This window comes from Lynx canadensis, chromosome A3 (genome assembly GCF_007474595.2).
Source record: "Lynx canadensis isolate LIC74 chromosome A3, mLynCan4.pri.v2, whole genome shotgun sequence".
Lineage (NCBI taxonomy): Eukaryota > Metazoa > Chordata > Mammalia > Carnivora > Felidae > Lynx > Lynx canadensis.
Window position 1 is genome coordinate 80281843 of NC_044305.1, and position 24324 is coordinate 80306166.

Sequence of the window (24324 nt, forward strand, 5' to 3'; positions counted from 1 at the left end):
ATACTGAATTGAATTCTTCAGCTGAAAGTAATGAAATACATTGTTGTCTTAGATAGGAGTTCTTAATGTGGGAGCTATGGACAGAATTCAGGGGGTTCTTGAACATGACTAGGGGGAAAATGTATTTTATTTTCTTAATTCTTTAAGTGAAATTTAGCATTTCCTTTAATTATGAATTTTGGCAACACACCACTTTAGCATTAGCCATGCCTAAGACTTTATCACCTTAAGAGTCTCAGATATTTTGGAATCACCTTGCAGTTGCAGTTGTAATACCTTCACATATCTTTTAAGCTCATCACTTCTTCACAATTACAGTTGTTAATACATTCACCAAAAGTATACGTATTGCTGTTTCTCAATTCAGTCTTACTAATATTTTTAAGGTTTTATTTTTTCATATAACTGGTTTCTTCTGTAATCCTATGTATTTTATAAACATACAGCATTATTCTGAAAAGGGTGTATTGCCAAAAGGATTCATAGAACAAAGTGATTAATAACCTCTGGTCTAAAGTTTTCAGTCTACTTTAAATTAAATAATTAAAACCACCAATGAGTGTTAAAAAGTCCATAAAGGAATCTTGATAGAAATTCAGTTAACAGATGAGAATTTAATTCAACAATTTTTTACTTTTATTGCCCTCTAAACCCAAAAATTTGTGTTGTCATTAAAAAAACCTTTACAAATGCCTGAGGATGGCCCTAGGAAATACATTTTAAAACTGTTAGGTTTTTTAATTGAAATATGCCACCAAAAAGGTAATCTTAAAATATCAGTGTATTTTTTCTTAATAGAAATCACATCTGTGGTAGGTATGCTACAGAGTAAGTCATTCTTGTGAATTATTTCTTGTATAATTTTGGAGAGCTTGTATGATAGTTCTATGCCTGCATTTTTTTGCATTTGAATAAAATACTAAGCTAATTTAAATGCAGATAAAAGCATAAAATAGAGCATTATTATTTTTGTAAAGTGAAGCTTTAAATTACTGTTTGAAATTTTGAAAAGGAACATTGTTGATTTTACCTGGCTATGTATTTTTAAGAGTATGGAGATTTGCCTTAAGGTTTAGGTCACACTTCTTTACATTATTTTCAGGAACTTAATGATGAGCATACCTTGGGTTTACATATTACTACATAGAGAAGAATATCCTATTACGTTTTTTCTCAATTAGATCTTCTAGGGTAGATATCATGGCTTTTTGAAAGGATTTTAATTTAGATGGTCCTATTCATTGCACAATTGAATAAATAATTGTCATACAATCTTTGCTTTTCATCACTTTGCAACTTCCTACCTGGTATCTACATTGAGTATCAGCTGCTACCTGCAGATTATTTCCGGCTTCACACAATTCTTCCCGATAACCTCATCTGCCCTTGATTGGACTTAAAGCAGCCTAAGAAACAATGCATGTGTCTTAAGTTCCATGCAGATGCATAACATAACTGGCAATGACTCCTCCTTATCATTAAATAACATCTAGGAAAGAATACGACCATTTTCTTTGAAAGACCTCTTTTTTTTCGTCCTCACATAAACAGCTGAAAAGACAGGTGATTGACCACAGCAAAAGAGGTTAACCTAGGGGAAGATTCCTTTATAAAGTCTTGACCCTCGCTTACAAGAAACCCAGTTTCTTTTTAAATGGTTTTTTTAGTGCAGTTAGTGTGCATAAAGTGAATTGCTACATAAAGCAAAACACCAGCAGGAGATTCCCCACAAGGAAGCTAATCATTTTCCCAGGTCTGTAAAAAGTACTGAATAAAAAAGGTATTTACCTGTGACATATGATCTTAACCAGTATGTCAGTGTTTTAGATAATTGGGAAATGTTTAGAATACTGCCTGTGGTGCTTTTCGTGATGGTCTGCAATTGATGTCTGTCAATCAAGTTGTCAAGACACATGAGGAGGAAAATGACTTTAATTTTCCTAAAACATGTAAAATAACAAACAGGCCTAAACAATGCACACCAACTGAGCCATTCTCTTGAGTAAATATTTTGAGGTACCTATATTATGAAACATAGTGCTGTGAAAATTGAAGAGGTTTAATATTGCAATTTATTTTCATTTTCTTTCTTACTTATTCCACAACATTTATTAAACTCCAGGAAGACTTTGAGATGAGGATTAAATTCAAAGGTAGAAATGCTCTTTAACATGTAAGTGCAAAAGACTAATTCCTTCTAAATTGTTACATATTCCCTAACCTTTATTTAAGAAAAACTTTGAGTTATGATCCTACATCTAGGTTGTTACAAAGACTAGACATTTTATATTCCAAAGTGAGAGTGCAACTAGAGGGTCCTTACTTTTTCCAAGAGTATATCTGAACCTTTAGGCATATTTTTAATACTTCCTAGCAACACAGTGCTGTTTTCAAGGGTTAGTTCAGGATAGTAATAATTAATTGTAAATTGAGAAACAGCTTTGATTCTTCAAAACTAGAAAAACCTGATGTGCCACAGTCATTTTAAAGGCTAACAAAAATAATACAATGCAACCTCACATTCTCAACTAGGTTGTACTACTCAAACATTTCATTCTTTCCAAAATGGATGAAGTGAAAATGCAATCACTCTTCTCATTATGAAAATCAGTCCTAATTGGGCATTTAAAAGTGTTACTATGTTCTTAGGCTTAAATAGTACTTACTTGTATTTTATACCAGGTAATCTAGGATTTCCTTCTTTGGGGATATCTAGCTCTACTTTTCTTCACGAATCACTGCATTTACGTGATCATGGTAAAGAGAGATTGATGGGAATGATAAAGCTCCAGATTGATTATTATTTCTTTATACCTTAGTTCCTTATAAAAAATTATTCTAAGGGTTTTTTTTTGGTTTTAATTCTCATTTTTACTCATTTATTGGGGAACATTTCAATTGTTATTAATTAAGAAACTTCTTTTTTCTTGCATCTATCCCACCTTTACAAATTTTGGGCATGAAATTTTGTTATTTCATGTAGCACTAATGTTACTAATGTAATATACCCTCCAACCAACAACACAAAATTCTTTAAAAATTTGCTTTTCTTATGGTAACTAAGCTTTATTTTTACAACTTTATTATTAAAGCACAATTGACATATAACATTACATTAGTTACAGGTGCATAACATAATGATTCAATATATTGTAAAATGATCACCACAGTATATCTAGTTAATATCTGTTCTTTTGCTGTTTTTAAAATGAGTGGATTGTTTGAACTATTCAATATATCTTTGTTTTTCCTTTCTTTAAAGGCATATGATGGATTTGCCAGCATAGGAATTTCCCGGTTGTTGGAACCTTCTGATATGGTTTTATTAGCAATTCCTGACAAACTGACTGTTATGACTTATCTTTATCAAATCAGGGCACATTCAGTGGCCAAGAACTGAATGTTGTCCAGATAGAGGAGAACAGCAGTAAAAGCACATATAAAGTTGGAAACTATGAACAGATACAAATAGTTCTGTTGATCAGGAAAAATTCTATGCAGAACTTAGTGATCTGAAACGGGAGCCTGAAATACAGCAGCCTACCAGCGGAGCAGTAGACTTCTTGTCGCAAGATGACTCTGTATTTGTAAATGATAGTGGGTTGGAGAGTCAGAAAGTGAACATCAGACTCCTGACGATCATCTTAGTCCAAGCACATCCTCCCCTTACTGTCGCAGGACTAAAAGTGACACAGAACCCCAAAAGTCCCAGCAGAGCTCTGGAAGGACTTCAGGATCCGATGACCCTGGAATATGTTACAATACAGATTCAATCCACGCACAAGTTTTGTTAGGCAAGAAGAGACTCCTGAAAGCAGAGACTTTAGAATTAAGTGACTTATACGTTAGTGATAAGAAGAAGGATGTGTCTCCACCCTTTATTTGTGAGGAGACAGAGGAACAAAAGCTTCAGACTCTAGACATCAGTAATAACTTGGAGAAGGAAAAATTAGAGAATTCCAGACCCTTAGAATGCAGATCGGATCCTGAATCACCTATCAAAAAACCAAGTTTATCTCCCACTTCCAAACTTGGATACTCATACAACAGAGATGCAGACCTTACAAGAAAAACGTACTTCCCTAAGGCAGACAGAGTCTGATCCAGATGCTGATAGAACCACTTTCAATCATGCAGATCATTCCACAAAAACAGTCCAGGTAAGTGAGTTAGAATGATGATTACCTATATTTAGTAAATAGTTACTCTATTTTTTTGTCTTTATAGACCACTTTAAAATACTACAACTGAGTAAAGGTAGAGGTAATTTCCCATTATATAAAAACCTAAAATATACCTGAACTTCATTTAAAGTTTATGATATAATATTTTAAGCCTAGAAATAAATCCAAATTTGAAGATTGAAGATAAAGAATATTACCTTTTCAAATCAAAATATTATTTATCTATAAAAACAGAACATTTCACTATAAGAATAAGTCAAAGATATTTCACTATTCCATTTATTAGGAATATCATTCTGAAAATATGTAATGCTAAGTTAAATATTTCCCATTTAAAGTATTTTCCTTCAGATATTTTAGTTGCATTGTAATTGATATCTTCAGTCCCACTGTTACTTGTGGTTAAAAATTCCAGTAACATCCGAATTTCTCCCCATGAGGGGAATATGATGCAGATTTGACCTTACAATATTACTGTATTTAATTGAATCTCTGGCACCATCATTATAAGATATACCATTATTTTATGTACCAAAAAGAAAGGAAAACATTGCCAGAAAAACATGATAAATGGTTTTCTTATCGCATAGAATTTTTATTTTATACCTATTGAATGAATTCTTTTAACTTATTCAAGCATGGATTTTTTTCATCATATAACCCTCTTATGTATACATAAAAAAGAATTTAAGCAAAATAAATTGGTTAAGATATAACTGACTTAGAATTAGAATTTAGAATCCAACTCTTGTGAATCACTTTTTGATTTGGAGTTTTTGGTGTTCCTGTTTTGCCACACAGTATTATCCTCTGTGCCATCAAAAGCATAATGTTATAGTGGTGCTTCTCTAAGTATGATCTGGGGACCCTGGAATTCTTCTACCCTCTTCAGAGAGCCCCCAAAGTTGAAACTCTTTCCTAATAATAATAGAACATTTACCTTTTTCACTTTCGCTTTCTCACAAGTGTACAGTGACGTTTCTGGAGGCTAAGTGATTTGCAATATCTCAAAAGATTGAATACAAAAGTAGGTATGAGAATCCAGCTGCCTGCTATCAAGCCGGATATTAAAGAGATTTCTAAAAACTAAAATAATGCCATTCTCGCTTATTTTTTTTTAAGTATTGTTTTTTGTTACAATGTGTTAACATCTAATGGGTTCATTACAGTTATTCTAAATTAATATATAATATTTTTAACATTCTCAGTTTTAATTTAAATGCTACATATAAATAAATATAACACATAAATGAAAGCTTTTTGAGATCCTCAATAATTTTTGAGCGCATGAAAGTAATTCTAAAACCAAAGTTTGAAACTTTTGAATACAGCAGTCCTCTACAGTTTTCTCTGGGGTTTTCTTCTCAGTAATACTGATTGATAATTGCATTTTCTTGACCTTATGAGAAGTCCCCAAAATAAGATTTTTGGACAATAACCTGGAATTATATTCCATTTTTCAGATACTATTTAAGTATTTGTTAACTGAAACATCAAGGAATTGCAGTCATGCCACCCAAAATATCAAGCACATGTGTGTGTAGGCATTGATGGCTGTCCTGACTACCATCTGGCTAACAAAGATTATAAGATGCCATCAATTTAAGTTATCAGAGATGTTAAGGAAAAATGCACATCTTTGAATCAAAGAAATGATAGTAGCTAACAAAGCAAGCCCCTGTTCTCCTAATCAAAAATTACAAATCATAAATTCTAAGTACTTTAACCTTTAGGACAAAAAGGCTTTCAAGACATCAGAGTGTCCCTACATAGCAGATAATCAGTAAACATCTAGTGGTTAATAACTGCAGAATTTAGTAACCTAAGTTCTAAGTATTACCCAATACAGAATTTTCTTATAACCCAGATTTTTAAGGTAAATATATTAATTAAACATAGAAATTAATTAATGTTTAAAATTAAAAACACTGTGGACTTGGAACCTGTACACCTAGGTTCTCATCTTGGCTCTGCTAATAATTACCAGTGTGACATGTTAACTAGCCATTTAAATTCTTTTAATCATATTTCCACATATATTAAATGAAATAATCTCTAAGAGCCCTTTTAGCTCTTAAACTCTATCATGCTGTGATGCTGTTCAGAAGGTTTAAATGATGTACAATAAATCCACAGGATGATGGAGGCAACATCTATTTATGACCCCATATATATTTGTTTATCAACTGACCATTGGTTAAATGGTCAGAATTTTGTTTAGGGTAAAGTTAAAGGTGTTTTTGTTTTTGGTTTTTTTTATCAGAAGTACTGCCTGACACAAAAAAAAATTGTAATATGATTGCTAATGTTTCATAGGTTTTTAAAATTGTGCTATTTTTTTTTAATATTATTTTTTTTCAACGTTTATTATTTTGGACAGAGAGAGACAGAGCATGAACGGGGGAGGGGCAGAGAGAGAGGGAGACACAGAATCGGAAACAGGCTCCAGGCTCTGAGCCATCAGCCCAGAGCTGACGCGGGGCTCGAACTCACGGACCGCGAGATCGTGACCTGGCTGAAGTCGGACGCTTAAACCGACTGCGCCACCCAGGCGCCCCTAAAATTGTGCTATTTTAACAGGGTTTTGAAATTGGGCAAATTTCTTAAAAATCTGGGGTTTTTTACATACTATACTTCATCAAGTCTAAGATAAGCATCTTTTTACATTTTCTCTGAAATCAATATGTTACTTATAATAGATAGTATTTAGAGTTTGACAATGTTTGTTCTTCTTAGTAGTTCATAAATAATAGTACATCTAGTACCTAATGGCATTAGATTAGAGAAAAATCTGATCAATTTGGCTATACAGACTTAAAGTCATAATGTTGCTCATTGAGTGCTTGACCTTCATACCTTATACATATCTCTCAAACTTATAACCCATGAGGTAAGTGGTTAAATTCTACTTAATATGTGGGGAAAATGGAGTTTACAGAGTTGCCTAAGATCATTTAATAAGTGTTAAAATTTGAATTCAAACCAACCTTTTCTGACTCTAAAGTCTATGCTAAACTAGATACTCATAATATCTCTTCATATTTGACCACAATAGCAGTAAAGATAATCAGCCAGTTGTAAAGCAGTCAACCTTACTGAAGGACAGTTTAGCAATGTACATCAAGTTCCTTAAAAATGTTTATCTCATTAGATTCTACCTGCAGCACTTATTTCCATAGGTTAATCAGAACTGTGTATAAGAATTTATAAAGATGTGTATAGGGGCGCCTGGGTGGGGCAGTCGGTTAAGCGTCCGACTTCAGCCAGGTCACGATCTCGCGGTCCGGGAGTTCGAGCCCCGCGTCAGGCTCTGGGCTGATGGCTCAGAGCCTGGAGCCTGTTTCCGATCTGTGTCCTCCCTCTCTCTCTCTGCCCCTCCCCCGTTCATGCTCTGTCTCTCTCTGTCCCAAAAAAATAAATAAATGTTGAAAAAAAAAATTAAAAAAAAAGATGTGTATAAAAACATTGTTCTTGATAGTGAAAAATTACAAACACCTAAATACCTTAAGACGATGTTAAATAAAGTATGATGCATCTGTATTATTAGAATGCTAGGTAAACAGTTTTAAATTGTGTTTACAAATATTTTTAAAATATTTACATGAGAATATGCTCACAATGGAATGTTAAGTTAAAAAAGTATGATTCTGTAGTGATTATCTTTGGGTGCCAGGATTGCTAATTATCTTTATTCTATTTTATTTTATTTTGTTTTATTTTATTTTATTTTTGAGAGAGAGAGAATGCGAGTGAGGGAGGGGCAGAGGGAGAAGGAGAGAGAATCTTAAGTGGGCTCCATGCTAGGCACAGGGCTCAATCTCATGACTATGAGATCATGATATGAGCCAAAATCAAGAGTTGACAGTTAAGCAACTGAGTCACCCCGGCACCTACTTTATTTTTTATTTTATTATTTTTAAAATTTATTTTGAGAGAGAGGGAGAGCGAGAGCATGTGCACGAGCAGGGGAGGGACAGAGAGAGAGACAGAGGACCTGAAGTGGGCTCTGCGCTGATAGCAAAGAGCCTAATGCAGGGTTCGAACTCAAGAACTGTGAGATCATGACCTGAGCCAAAGTCAGACACTTAACCAACTGAGCCACCCAGTTGCCCTGATTTTTTAAATTAGTTTTTTTACTGAGATATAGCTGTCATATAATATTACATTAGTTTCAGGTGTACAATTGTTTGATATTTGTATACATTGTGAATGATCACCACAATAAGCCTAGTTAATATCCATTACCATATGTAGTTACAAAAAATTTTTTTCTTGTGACAAGAACATTTAAGATCTACTCCCTTAAAACTTTCATATATGCGATACAGTATTACTAACTATAGTCACCATGCCATACGTTATATCCTCATGACCTATTTATTTTATAACTGGAATTTGTACCTTTTGACCCCCTTCACCTATTTTGTCCACATTCTATCCCCAGCCTTGGGCAACTACCAATTGGTCTCTATATCTGTGAGCTTGGTGTTTTGGGTTTTGGGGGCTTTGTTTTGTTTTCAGATTCCACATACTAGTAAGATAATATTGTATTTGTCTTTGTCTGCTGACTTATTTCACTTAGCATAATGCCCTCAGGATCCATGCATATTGTCACAAGTAGTAAGATTTTGTTCTTTTTATGGCTGCATAATATGCCACTAAGTGTGTGTGTGTGTGTCTGTGTGTGTGTGTCTGTGTGTGTGTCTGTGTGTATGTGTGTGAACAATTTCCTTATCTACTCATCCATCAGTGAGCACTTAGGGTTGTTTCTGTATCTTGGCTAATATAAATAATGCTGCGTTGAACATAGGGATGCATATGTGTTTTCGAGTTAGTGTTTTATTTTATTTGGATAAACACCCAGAAGTGGAATTTCCAGATGATAAGGTAGTTCTATTTCTGATTTTTTGAAGAATCTCCATCCCGTTTTCCACAGTGGCTATACCAATTATATCCCTACCAACCGTGCATAAGGGTTCTGTCTTCTCCACATCCTCACCAACACTTATTATTCCTTATCTTTTGATAATAGCCATTCTAACAGTTGTGAGGTAATATCTCATTGTGGTTTTAATTTGCATTTCTTTGATAATTAGTGATGTGCATGCATCTTTTCATGTATCTGTGACCATTTGTATGTCTTTTTGGGCTTCCCAAAAATATGTCTATTCAAGTCTTCTGTCCATTTTTAATTGCATTGCTATTGAGTTATATGAGTTCTTTATATATTTTGGATTGTTAACCCCCTCTCAGATACATGATTTGCAAATATTTTCTCCCATGTAGTACATTGCCTTTTCATTTGTGGATGGTTTCCTTAACTGTGCAGAAACTTTTAGTTTGATGTAGTCACATTTGTTTATTTTTGCCTTTGTTGCCTTTGCTTTTGTTACCAAATGCAAAAAAAAATCATCACTAAGACCATTGTCAAGGAGTTTACCACCTGTGTTTTCTTCTAGTTTTATGGTTTTGGATCTTATCAAGTCTTTATTCCATTTTGAATTAATTTTTGTGAGTAGTGTAAGATAGGCATCCAGTTTCATTCTGTTGCATGTGGCTGTCCAGTTCTCTCCACATGATTTATTGGACTGTCTTTTCCCAGTATATTTTGGCTCCTTTGTCATAATTAATTGACCCTATATACTTGGGTTTATTTCTGTGGTCTCTATTTTTTTTATTGATCTGTGTGTCTTTTTTTTTTTTTTTTTTTTTTTGGCCAATACCATACTGTTGTGATTACTATAGCTTTGTGATATAGTTTGAAATCAGGGAATATGATGCCTCTGATTATTTTTATTTTTACTTTTATGTACTTTCTAAAATTTTTCTAAGAAATATGAATTACATTATAATCAGAAAAAGTTTGTTTCTGTATGGTCTTGAGACCAAAGCAGTCTTTCACTTTCTGTGTAGTTAACTGGAATCCCTAAAGGTCTGTATACTCACAGAATTTAGAGCCAATATAGGATCTTAAAGATGATGTATTCTAATCACCAGTTTTAGGGCTGTTGGGATTTTAAAGATGATCTCCTCTTAAATCTGAAGCAGGCTCTGGGCTCTGAGCTGTCAGCACAGAGCCCGACGTGGGGCTCAAAATCATGAACCGCAAGATCATGACCTGACCTGAAGTTCGACATTTCGCCAACTTTGGCTTAGATCATGACCTCATGGTTTGTGAGTTCAAGTCCTGCATCTGGCTCTGTGCTGACAGTGCAGAGCCTGTTTTGAATTCTCTCTCTCCTCTCTCTCTGTCCCTCCCCCACTTCTCAAAAATAAACATTAAAAAACTAAGAGGCAAGGGAGGCCTGGGTGGCTCAGTTGCTTAAGCGTCCGACTTCAGCTCACATCATGATCTCACAGTCTGTGAGTTCGAGCCCCGCATCAGGCTCTCTGCTGACGGCTTAGAGCCTGGAGCCTGCTTCAGATTCTGTGTCTCCCTTTCTCTCTGCCCCTCCCCTGCTCATGCTCTGTCTCTGTCTAAAAAATAAATAAAAACATTTAGAAAAATTAAAAAAAAAACAACTAAGAGGCAGTTGAGAGCTTTTTAAATATATAATAGTTAACATTTATCTAGTGCTCTGTACATTACTCTGTTTCACTTAATCTTTATAATATCCTTGTGAGAGGTTGTCTGTTTTCATCCCCATTTTATAAGTGAGGAAACTGAGGCTTAGAGAGATTGAGTAACTTTTATATCCACAATTAAGTGACATATCTAGTGTTTGAACCAAGGTCTTCCTGACTTGAGGGTTCTTAAATATCATGTAATGGAATACAGCATAGCTTTTAAGTGACCTGTTCAATGTTAAATTGCTTATTATTAGTGGAAGAAGGATTAACAAACTCATGTCTTGATTGCAGATTCAGTGTTTATTTAATTAATCTTGTCTGGTTTTTAGAAAGTGTTGATTTGTAACCAGTTCAACTGCAATGACCAGTTCTATTCTATTATGTCCTATCAACATGACAAAAAAATCTATCATTATCACTTATACATTTCAATTATATCTATTAGGTGAAGAATTTTTGTTTAATCCTCTTAAAACCTTGGGTGATGAAAATGTTCTGGAATTAGATAGTGTTGATGGTTCACACCTTGTGAATATAGTAAAAACCACTGAACTGGATACTTAAAAAAAAAATCTTTCCTTAAGTTTACAGAAAAGTGCTTAAAAATGTTATATTAAAACATAAATATCTCAGAGACCAAAAAATGATTTAATATTTTTTTAAAGTTCACACTATAACAAATAAATATGTTTACTGTTGATTACCTTTTCCTTGACCATAAATGCTACTTATGATTGAACAAAAACTATGCAATGAAAGGGAAGTAAAAGAAATTAAATATCTGACCAATAGTAATCTAAAGTCAGAAGTTGCTTGGGTCCCTGGTGGCTCAGTCGGTTAAGCGTTTGACTTCATCTCAGGTCGTGATCTTGCAGTTCATGAGTTCGAGCTCTGCATCAGGCTCTTTGCTGACAACTCAGAGCCTGGAGCCTGCTTCAGATTCTGTGTCTCCCTCTTTCTCTGTCCCTCCCACACTCACACTCTGTCTGTCTCTCTCAAACATAAATAAACATTACAAAAAAAAAATTTAAAGCCAGATGTTGACTACTTTTGGGAGAAAAAGGAATTTGAACTATAAACATGGATATTTGTGCTTTGAATTAATGTCCTCATTTAAGGACCGATTCCTTTGGTGGTCGTTACCTGTTGTTACCCATAAATATATTGTAAGATTACAAATTAATCCAGGAAAACATTCTTCCATTCTGATATGGTTAATTGTCTTATTGTAAGGAAAGTGAGCACTGGAGAAAACCAGTTTTACTTTTTTTTAAAAAAACATAATATGATAGTTTTGAATTTTCTGTAAATGTTAATTGTCAAGAATTTAAAGGATTATTGTCACAGATACTTAATATCTTTAAACATACAAATTTGGAAGACACCTTGTTATCAGTCCTATAAGTGTAAGAAATATAATTTTTAAAAATGTCTGCCAGATTATACTATGATTAACAAATATGAAGAATGTATATAATATACATATGGACCTTATGCTTTATGGGAATATGTTCTAATAAAAACATAATTAAACATAATCCAGTTTTAGGCAGTAAAGTTATATTTCCAGGGGCACCTGGGTGGCTCAGTTGGTTAAGTGTCCAACTTTGGCTCAGGTCATGATCTCTGAATTCGGTAGTTCGTTCCTCCCTCGGGCTCCACACTGTCAGTGCTTGAGATGCTCTTTCTCTACCTCTCTGTGCCCCTCCCCTGCTCACGTGCACTCTCACTCTCTCTCTCAACAAATAAACTTTAAACAAAAAAGAAGATATATTTCCTAAATGTCAAGGCTTTCTACAGTTTCTAGCTAAAATTAATATTTTCTGTAAGCAATCTTGTAAAATTACAATCTTATTTCTGATCTCTATTATTTGACAGATAATATAACCATTGATTAGTTTACAAATATAGATTATGTGGTGGGTTTTCTTTTTTTTTTTTTTTGAGCTTCTAATTCTGTATTTTGCTTTTAAGCATCGAATGTTATCCAGACAAGAAGAACTTAAAGAAAGAGCAAGAGTTCTGCTTGAGCAAGCAAGAAGAGATGCAGCTTTAAAGGCAGGAAATAAGCAGAATACCAACGCAGCCACACCACTCTGCAACAGGCAGCTAAGTGATGTGAGGAACATTGGTTAAAAAGCCATAAATTGTTAATTGCAATCATGGGGGTGAAGGGAGTAATTTATTTATATTTTTGCTAAGTCATTTTTCAGATTTTTATTTTAATTCCAGTTAGTTAATATACAGTATTATATTAGCTCAGGTGTACAATAGAGTAATTCAACAATTCCATACATCACTTGGTGTTGATCATGACACACACACTCCTTAACCCCCATCACCTATTTCACCCATCCCTGCTACCACCTCCCCTCTGGAAACCATCAGATTGTTCTTGCTAAATCATTTTTCCAGACTTTGTATATGGAGGGTACTTGGTACATTTACTGAACTGATAAATTCATACTTGGAAGAACATGTTGTAATTTCTCCTACACAGCAGTGTTAGCTATGAGAAAAAGTAAGATTTGGGGATATAATTTCTACATAAATGAATGACCTATTTTTCTTAATTTACTCTGTGTAATTTAATTGTACTTTGTTTAAGATTGGATTTTATCTATGGAAGTTACTTTTTTTTGGAAGTATTAGAATATACTAATGATGCCTTCCATTTATTGAAGAGCAGGCATCATTATTATAATGGATGTTTTACATAATTTGTATTTTACTTAACCCCATGAAGTAGATGTTCAAACTACTTTCCGCATAAGAAAACTGGGGTCATAGGTAAGGTAATTTGTACAAGTTAACAGAGTTAGTAAATGATGAATCCAGGATTTGAACTTGAGCGTTTTCAGACTACAGAATCAGTGCTCTTTTCTATCATATAGTGCCATGCCTATGTTAAACCACATTTTTATACATGTTTTTGTGTAGTGCTTCACAAGTGATAATGAATATATAGTAATAGAAGCCCTTAAATTTAAGGGGACAGGAATGTCTTCATGAATCTGAAAACTGTGATAGCCTCCCTTACCATCAAACTCACATACACAAAATTACATGTTCTTTTTTTTTTTAATTAAGATTTTATTTTTTAGAGCAGTTTTAGGTTCACAGCAGAATTTTGGGGAAGGTACAGAGATTTCCCATATACACCCTGCATCTACACATGCATATCCTCTCCTCTTAACAACATCCCACACCAGAGTGATACATTTGTTAGAACTGATAAACCTACACTGAACTGATGAACCAAACCTACATCATAATCACCCAAAGTCCATACTTTACATTATGATTCTCTCTTGTATTCTACATTCTATGAATTTGGACAAATGTGTAATGACATGTATCCATCATTATGGTATCATAGAGTATTTTCATTGCCATAAGAATATTCTGTTACACCTACTTATCCCTTCCAACACTCCCAACCCCTGGAAACCTGATAATTTTACTGTCCCCGTAATTTTGCCTTTTGCAGAATGTCATAGTTGGAATCACGCAGTGTATAGCGTTTTCTGATTGGCTTCATTTACCTAGTATAATGCATTTAAGGTTTTTCTGTGTTTTTCATGGCTAGAAAGACCATTTCTTTTTAGTGCTGAGTAATATCTCATTGTCCAGATGTACCACAGTTTATCCCTTCACCTACTGAAGGACATCTTGATTGCTTCCAAAGTTTGACAATTATGAATAAAGATGCTGTAATCATCCATGTACAAGTTTTTGTGTAGACCTAGGTTTTTAACTCATTTGAGGAAATACCAAGGAGTGTGATTGCTAGGTCTTATGGGTAAGAATATGTTTACTTTTATAAGAAATTGCCAAACTATCTTCCAAAGTAGCTGTACCATCTTGTATTCTCACCAGAAATGTGTGAGAGTTCTTGTGTTCCACATCTTCATCAACAGTGAGTGTGTTGGTGTTCCAGATTTTGACCATTCTGATAGGTGTTTAGGGGTATCTCACTTTTAATTTGCATTTCCCTGATGACATATGATGTGGAGTATCTTTTTATATGCATACTCACAATCTATAAATCTTTGGAGAGGTGTCTCTTGGGGTCATTGGCCATTTTTTAATTAGGTTGTTTGTTTTTTATTGTTGAGTTTCAATGGTTATTTGTATATTTTGGATATAGTCTTTATCATATGTGTCTGTTGTAAATTGAGTCTTCCTACTCTTCATTTATTTATTCTTTGATTTCATGATATTCCTCATATAGATCATGTACATATTTTGTTAGATTTATACCTATCAACTTTTCACTAATGTGAATAGTATTGTGTTTTTAATTTCAAATTCCACTTGTTCACTGCTGGTATATAGGAAAGCAATTGTCTCTTGTATATTAGCCTTGTATCTTACAGGCATGCTATAATTGCTTATTAGTTCCAAGAGAGGTTTTTTTTTCAATTCTTTGATTTTCTACATAGGTGATCATGTCATCTGTGATCAGACACTTTTTTTTTTTTAATTTTTTTTTCAACGTTTATTTATTTTTGGGACAGAGAGAGACAGAGCATGAACGGGGGAGGGGCAGAGAGAGAGGGAGACACAGAATCGGAAACAGGCTCCAGGCTCTGAGCCATCAGCCCAGAGCCCGACGCGGGGCTCGAACTCACGGACCGCGAGATCGTGACCTGGCTGAAGTCGGACGCTTAACCGACATCGCCACCCAGGCGCCCCGTGACACTTTTATTTCTTCCTTTCAATGCATATGTTTAAACATACCTTTCAGATATGAGCTTAATAACCTCTGACCTTGAGCAGTGTTTTTCACACTTCAAGTCTTTCCACGATAATGTGATATAAAATTGATTTAGCACACTGCAGTAATTATTTTATTTTTAATGAAAAGGAATAGAATAGAATGGAATAAAAATATCAGAACTCATCACACGTAGTAACCATGGCATTTTTGTCTGAAACTTGCTTCAGTCATATGGATATATATGCATACTGGATCTTGATATAAAATGTATTTTAAGCTGTGGGTCATGATAAAAATGTTTGAGAAACCCTAATCTAGAGGGCCATCTTTGAAGAAATTTTGTAGCTTTTATGCCAACTTCTTCAGTGCCTAGCTGTCTGTTATTTCATCAATTTGTTGGTGATTTGTCAGATATTTATTAAATGTCTGAACTGAGTGTATTCATAGTGACAGAAAAGGCTAAGCTTCTTCCCTCATGGAGTTTACATTATGGTGGGAATACACAGATAATGGTAAATAACTAGAGTGTGAAAACTGCATGATATAGTAGAGGATAATTTAAGTAGGTGAGGGCTTGAGTGATTTGAAGATGGGGCATTGAACTAAGATTTGATGGGTGAAAAGGATCTAGTCAAGTGAAGAGTCACAAAAACAATATCTCTTGAAAAAGAAAGTTATTTTGTTAATACTGTATTTTATTTGTGGGTAACTTTATTTCATAATTTTTCAGACTCTAAAATCTATGGGGAATGTATAAGTCTATATTATTCCAGTGTGTTGATTTAAAAAAAAAATTTTAATGTTTATTTATTATTGAGAGAGAGAGAGAGACAGAGTGTGAGCAGGAGAGGGACAGAGAGAGGGAGACACAGAATCTGAAGCAAGCTCCAGGCTCTGAGCTGTCAGCATAGAGCCTGACTCAGGGCTCAAACTCACGAACAATGAGATCATGACCTGAGCCAAAGTCAGAAGCTTAACCAACTGAGCCACCCAGGTGCCCCCAGTGTGTTGATTTTAAATTGAGAGTACCTGAGATTTAAATGGTCTATCTACCAAGTAGATTTTTAAAACTAATTATTTCACCTATGTGTGAATTTTACATATATTAATAATTATCATCAAGTGTTTATTGAGCACTTACTATTTGACAGGTAGGATTCTAAGTAATTTAACATGAATTTTCACATTTAATCTCCACAATAATTGTATGAGTTAAATATTATCATTTCTATTTTACAGTCGAGAAAACTGACAAATTAATGAATTGCCTGTTGTCACACAGCTAATAAGTAACAGAGTCAAGAATTGAACCTAGATGATTTGATTTCAGAGGTTATGTTTTTAAGGCATTGTGTTATATTTCCTTCTTCTTTATATTTCTGACATCCTTGTGAAATAGAAACAGAGACTGTTGTTTTATCTTTCATAGAGATTAAGAAAGTAAGTTAGGAAAGAATGTTTAAATTTACCTAAGTTGCAGACTATGACATATGAGGCTTAGAATTCAAGTATCCTGACTTTTAAAAAGATGATGTTTAGTCTTTCATTTGGTTTATTCATTTATTACTTCAAATTTCAGTAAATATTTTATTGGTCAGCCCTTCTATTTAAGGCACCAGTAATTTACACTTTTTATTTCTCAAACAAAATAAATTTTTATCTGAAGTATATTAGTGTGAATTCAGAACAGAAGTTACTTACTAAAACATCTCTTACTCTGTGTCATGACATCTTACTGTATCTGTAAAATATATAACTTGGATTTTAAGAAACATGATGATGGTGACAGTTCATTGAGTTAGATCCTCTTTGTACTCCTCATAGTATGTAACTTGCCACGCCTTTCTGGAAAACCATTAGACTTCATCAAGAAATGTTCATTCTCTTTTACCTAATAATTCTAACAAAGAATCGTATCCAGGTTTTCATCACAATGTTATTTGTAATTGCAAAAAATTATAAAATGGTAATTGTGCAACAGAAATGATCAAATAAATTATAACAAATAAATATACTTGTTATATAGCCATTAAAACTTATCTATTCAATAATGTCTTGAAAGAATATTGAAAGGACATAGAGTGCTCACAATGTCATTTTGTATAAAAAGGATATAAAATATACATGGCATATGAACTCCATTTTTTTAATGTTTATTTATTTATTTTGAGAGAGAGAGAGGGCTTTCATGCATAAACAGAAGGCGGGTCAGAGAGAGAGAGGAGAGTGAGAGAAAGAGAGAGAGAGAGAATCCCAAGCAGGCTTCATGCTGTCAATGCAAAGCCTGACATGGGGCTCAATCTCATGAACTATGAGATTATGACCTGAGCCGAAATCAAGAGTTGGATACTTAACCAGCTGGGCCACCTAGGTGCCTCTGAACTCCATTTTGAAATGATAGAGACTGTGTGTGTGTGTGTGTGTTTAATCATGCATTAAAAAGGACAGGAAGGAAAATCATCAAAATATTAACAATATTTATCTCTAAGGGATAGTATAACAAGTGGCTTATAAAGGGTTTTTTTTTCCCTTTATTCTTTCTGTTTTAAAAATATCACATGTTAAGATAAATATTTTAGGGGCGCCTGGGTGGCGCAGTTGGTTGGGCGTCCGACTTCAGCCAGGTCACGATCTCGCGGTCCGTGAGTTCGAGCCCCACGTCGGGCTCTGGGCTGATGGCTCAGAGCCTGGAGCCTGTTTCCGATTCTGTGTCTCCCTCTCTCTCTGCCCCTCCCCCGTTCATTCTCTGTCTCTCTCTGTCCCAAAAAAAATAAATAAAAATGTTGAAAAAAAAAAAAAGATAAATATTTTAAACTAGGGAAATTTGGGGTATCTAAAAAATGTATTTTTATCACATTGTTTTCTTAGTGTACCCAAACGAACTTGACTTCAGAACTTCTAAGATAACGTGTGTATGTGTGTGTTTTAAGGAGAGAGACATAGAAAGAACTCTTCACTTCTACAGTGGATGATAACTAGCTTGTGCCTAGGTGTGGATAAATGGCAGATTCAATAATAGCAATCCTGTTCACACTGAGAAGGCATGAAATTCTCAATGACTATTGTTTATGATTGATGAGTTACGTAATCATGGTATCATAAAATATCTCATTGTTTCTTTGACTACCACTGATGGGATCTGGGTTACTTGTCCTGTACTCATTTATTGTTCTAGTTGTTTTTCCCAGAAAGAGCAGCTCCATGCTGCATAGCTAGCCCACTGCATGCCAGGCTAATCACTTTGTTTTCCATTTACCCAGAGTTGTATCCTATTGCAAATGAAACCATGCTTTAAACAGTCCCCAAGATACTTTTTTTACCCTTCCTCTTTCAGGTTATCTTTTGCTAAATAAAAAACCACCTTACTGGCATGAAACAACCATTTGATTATGCTCACAGATTCTATGATTTAGGCATTAGGATAGGAGACTCTGGGAGTGGCTTTGTTCCATGACGTCTGGTGCAGAGTTTTGGCGACGACCTCTGCTAAACTGTCAGTTGAAACACCTACATGTAGCCTCTCCCTGTGGTCTTTCCACTTGGGCTAGTTTGGGCTTCCTCACAGCATGGTGGCTGGGTCTGTGAGCAGCTATGCCAAGATAGTCAGGCAGACATGCATGGCATTCTTATGATCTAGCTTTAAAAGTCATGTTGCATCACTTTTGCTATACTGATGGCCTAACCAGACACAAAGCTCCACCCAGGTTTAAGGAAGAGAGACATAGACTCCACACCACTAATTGAGAGGAGTGTGGCATAGGAGATATCGTTGCAGCCTCTTCTGTTATAGTTTAAGCTCAATTTTAAAACTTTCTTGTGCATTCTACTTACTATTGCTCATTTTTCAGAAAAGTCAAGCTCTGTATAGATGTGTTATGAAAAGCATCAATTTCATGAATTAAATAGTACATTCTCTTCGACTACTGTTCTAGTTTTGACACTTGATGCTCTATGGGGCTTATAGCTTATATTAATTATATTAATGAATGAAATGATGTAAGAAGAAGAATATAAAATGACAGATCAGTCCAATTGCACAAATAGAGAAGTTAGACCTTGCTGTTCCTTTTTAGATTTTCAGTTTAGTGTGCAATTTGATATCAGGTTGATATATTTTCCAAGGACATACTAGTTTTATTATTATTATTATTATTATTATTATTATTTTTAATTTACATCCAAATTAGCATATAGTACAACAATGATTTCAGGAGTAGATTCCTTAGTGCCCTTTACCCATTTAGCCCATCCCCCCTCCCACAACCCCTCCTGTAACCCTCAGTTTGTTCTCCATATTTATGAGTCTCTTCTGTTTTGTCCCCCTCCCTGTTTTTATGTTATTTTTGTTTCCCTTCCCTTATGTTCGTCTGTTTTGTCTCGTAAAGAAGGACGTACTAGTTTTCTTAATTTGATTTCTTTATCATTTCCGGTAGCTCTTGTACATACAGACTGGAATTATTTACCAGTACTGTCCATATTTTGGAAAAGTAGTTTGGCAAACTTGGTTGATAAAAGGAAAAGGGAAAGTGCCCAATTTCATCTCTGGAGCAATTGAATGTGTGTTAAGTGATACTAAAACTGGAAAATACTTAATTTCTCTAAATCTATTTTTCCATTTATTAAATGGGAGCAAAATTCTTTTTTTTTTTCCTTGTGTGACATTCAAATTAATAGGTGTCTACGGTGAAGGGGGTAAGGGAACCATGACTAATGCCATTCCCACTTCAGTGTCAGCATCTCTTTCACTCTGGAGAGATCAAAAGACTGCTGGTAAATAAAAAGAAGGTCTAACTGGAAAAAAAAAAAAGCTGGCATCTAATTTAGTGAACTGATTGCTACTATTTTCCCTTTTTTATGCTCTTTTATTTGTGCCTTAATTTACAGTGTTCTTATTTTAAAATTCATTGTAAGCTATCTTGTCCTTCGTAATGTATGCTACTGTGCTGAAAGTCAAGTTGCTGGTGGGGGGAGTTAGACCTGTTGCTACCCATTGCTTTTTGTGTTCTTAGTTTACCTGAGAATTTCCATGAGTTTAAAAAAAAGGTTGGTACCCAGGAATGACCTCAAGTCTTGAGTGAATGAGACACTGACCTCAAATCTTCTAGAGTTTATTGAAGAGCTTACTGTTGCATATTCTTAAGATTGCTCGTTGATTTAGGACTTACTCAGCAATCATCTTTTATATTTCTGAACTCTGTTTCTGTAAAACTAACCAAGGATCTTCTGATGAACACCAAGAAAAAGAAGAACTATTTTAATAATAATGTTAATAAATGATTTTGGAATACTTGAGGCATATAATACATGGGACAGTGTCCATGTACTGAGTACAGGTTACCTCCTTTTAAGGCTTTTTGTATCTAGTTCTGGGCTGAGAGAGAATGAAAGCAAAGATTTACATATTAGGAAAGACAAGCTTTTAAAATATAAAGAAGAGAAACTGGTAAATAGTATAAGTACCAATTTGAGTATATGAAGGTTCAGAATCTTTCTGGTAACTCCCGGTTACCAAGAGAATAAACTTCCCAACTATACAGCATGGCCTTATACAAGGTCCTTGCAAATCCTCTTTCCTCCCTTTCTAGCCTTATCTCTCACCTCTTTCCCATGATCACTCCACAGTCCATCTCTACTAAGTTGCTTGCAGAGAGAATATGGCATACTCTTCAATTCCTGCATCGAGCACTGGCTGTTCTCTCCCTGAAATTCCCTTCTTTCCTTGTTAGTTTCCACTGAAATATCTCTTCTTCTATGAGTACCTCTGTCACAGTTCCTAGTGGTAAAGCTAATTCTCCTTTGTGTATCTTTTTTCTAATATGCTGTACATATCTCTCCCATCGCATTTATCCCATATAATTATCTAATTACACATCTTTCTCCCACTCAGCTATGAGCTATTCAAAGTACAAGAACCTTGTATTCCCATCACCAAGTATTAAGTAAATGTTTATTCAATAAATAAATGAAGGGGATAGTAACAGGCTCTTTTTCATGCTTTCTGAGTGTCAACTAATAAAAACATGAGTTTAAACATGAAAAATTTGGGTTGCTATAGGAAGTTTCTTGGTGGTAAAGGTTTGTGAACAGGCAAAATATCTCTCTGAAAGTCTTTAAAGTGGAATTAATTATCATTGAGCAGAGAAAGTTAAAATGTCTGTCCCCTTTCTTGAGTCAGTTACAGAGATGACATTAGCCACGTTGGAACTTAAGGTTCCCTGGATCATTCTTTCTTCCTTTCTTAAATCCTTTCTTTATGGTTATGATGTGTACACAGCAAATCCTTACACACACCTGTCCTTCCTGGACACTGAGACCTTTGATTAGAGTGCAACCCCCAACTCTGTCTTGAAGCATACCACTCTCTCTACCAAACATTGCCTCTTAAATAAATTAGTATAGCTTTAGGTTGGAAGGCTAGGAAGCAATTTCTGAGACACTGAAAACAACTCTTTGTAATCTTATCTGCTGGGTCCTTATGTACAGACTCTACTTAAGTCATCCTCAGGAAAAGATTTGAGCTGTAATTTATCTTAAATGGCAACTCACAAACACAGGTATTATAAGCCTTTTAATTTTTCTTAATTTTTGTCAAAATCAGTATTGCATGTTTTAATGAGAACTTGCTGAGCAAGCACATGTTGCATTTAGATCTTTTTTAGAGAAAATAGTTTACATGATTCATTTGTGTCTCTGTGCCTTTAGATGTTCATTTAACCTGTTTCAGGTATTTCCTGAAATTGTTTTTCTATAGGAAACAGATTTCATTGCTCTGAATCTCTGTGATTTAGTTTTTCACTTCCTTTTCCTATTCTGTGAAGATTTTCATATGTTACATTTTGCTAATGCAAATTTTAGATGATAGTTCTTTTGTTCGTGGTTTCCACATGCACTTAATTTTTTCAGGGGCTCCTGGGTGGCTCAGTCAGCTAAGAGTCTGACTCTTGATTTTAGCCCAAGTCATTATCCCAAGGTCCTGGGATCAAGCCCCATGATGGGCTCTGTGCTAAGCATAGAGCCTGCTTAAGATTCTCTCTCTACCTCTCTCTCTCTCTCTCCCTCTGCCCCTCTCCCCTGTGCGCTCTCTCTCTCTCTCTCTCTCTCTCTCTCTCTCTCTCTTTCTCTCTCAAATTAAAACAAAATTTTTTTGTTTCAGACTCAGGAGTTTGGTATGAACACACATTGTGAGAAAAGTATAATAGTTTTTTTTAAGAAAAAAATTCATTTTTTATTATTTTCTTCATTACTCAATTCCCCCAAATACTCTTTTCCCAAAAAATGCACAAGTAGAATTTAACAAGCTAGTCTATTTCAGACTCTTTTGCTTACTACTTTGTATTAGAATATAATTGCTTTTTAAAAATACATTTAATAAATCTGTTACTTTAAATAATGCTCATGTAATTATGTAGATAGCTGAAGGGGATGTTTGCATTTATGTGCTAAAGTTTAGGATCCATACACTCTAAGGATAAGGAATGAGAATCCTGCTGCCCACAGTCCTTGAAATTGTTAGGGTATTTGTGAAGCACTTTGAACCGATCAGAAGAAGGATGCCATATAAGTTTAATTATTACTTTTATGTTTTAAGAAAGAAAAAAATCTATTTTATAAGTAGAAAGTCTAAAAAGAGTTGGGGTAATTCTTTATAAATATGTTTGTTTTTAGTTTTTTCAGCTGTAAATTACATAGCATAAGAAAATGGTTTGCAGATACTTGTTGATACCTAGAAGTTTTGTTTTTCTTTTTTGAATGTTTTTATTTATTTTTGAGAGAAAGAGACAGGCAGAGTGCAAGCTGGGGAGGAGCAGAGAGAGTGAGGGAGACACAGAATCCGAAGCAGGCTCCAGGCTTTGAGCTGTCAGCTCAGAGCCTGACACGGGGCTCAACCCCACAAACCGTGAGATCATGACTTGAGCCAAAGTCAGACGCTTAACCGACTGAGCCACCTAGGCACCCCTGGAAGTTTGTTTTTAATAGAAAGACCAGACAAGAATTACAACATTATTATAAAACAGACTTAAAGGGTTTTTTTTCCTCAATTTTAATCTGCAAGGATAGTGAGTGACCCATTACAATCAATTGGCGTAGGAGCCCATCCTCACTTAACAGGATCAGCCTGCAAGATGTCAGCAAGTTCTAGAAGGTTTGCAGTATCCATCTCTAAAGGTTTGCAGGAATATTTGAATCTCTGAAGAAAACTGTGTGTGAGAAAGGAATTTCAGTTTGGTCAGTCTTGAGTCAACTGCAGGGACCAGTAATCAAAAAAGATACAGTGACTTTTTTCTTTACTGGTTGGTAATGAATCCAAAAGGCTTATTTGGTGAGAACCAAAAGAATGCAAGCTGCTCTTTTGCAAATTAAGCCTTTAAACAGGTATTTTGTTGCTATGAAGAGGTAGGACATCAACCTTGCACTTTTGATGTTAATTGGAAAATATTGATTTAAATGGGACTAGTCTGTCGTGCTGATAATTGTAGCAGATTTAGATAAGATCACTAGATCTTTTCCAGATAATAAAAGAAGCAGTTACCATCCAGTTGGTAAAAAAAAAAAAAAAAAAAAAAAAAAAAAAAATCTAAACATCATTTTGGTAATCTCTGGCAGATAGAAACTTCTTCTATAGTTTTTATGTATCCTAAGTATGTACCATCATAAAAATGTATATAAGATTATATTATATGTTTATAAATATTAGCTATGTTACAATTAAATGGCTAGCCTCTAGGAATTAAGATTTAACATTAAGGTCAAGCTAAAATTTTAATCTCTCCAAATTACACATATTATCAATTCACTAGGAAGAAGTAGGTTAACTTCACATTTGTGATTTTAAAAGAACATCAAATA

The 24324-nt window shown here is 34.6% G+C and overlaps 1 protein-coding gene across 1 annotated transcript in view; it reads left to right on the forward strand.

Annotated features, from left to right (window-relative positions):
• Nucleotides 1-24324, forward strand: part of EHBP1 (EH domain binding protein 1) — a 337775-nt gene that overhangs the window by 237063 nt on the left and 76388 nt on the right. The window contains 6 exon segments of the mRNA XM_030310685.1: nt 3263-3380; nt 3383-3454; nt 3457-3600; nt 3603-4077; nt 4079-4160; nt 12729-12872. Coding sequence (XP_030166545.1) covers nt 3263-3380; nt 3383-3454; nt 3457-3600; nt 3603-4077; nt 4079-4160; nt 12729-12872 — 1035 coding nt within the window.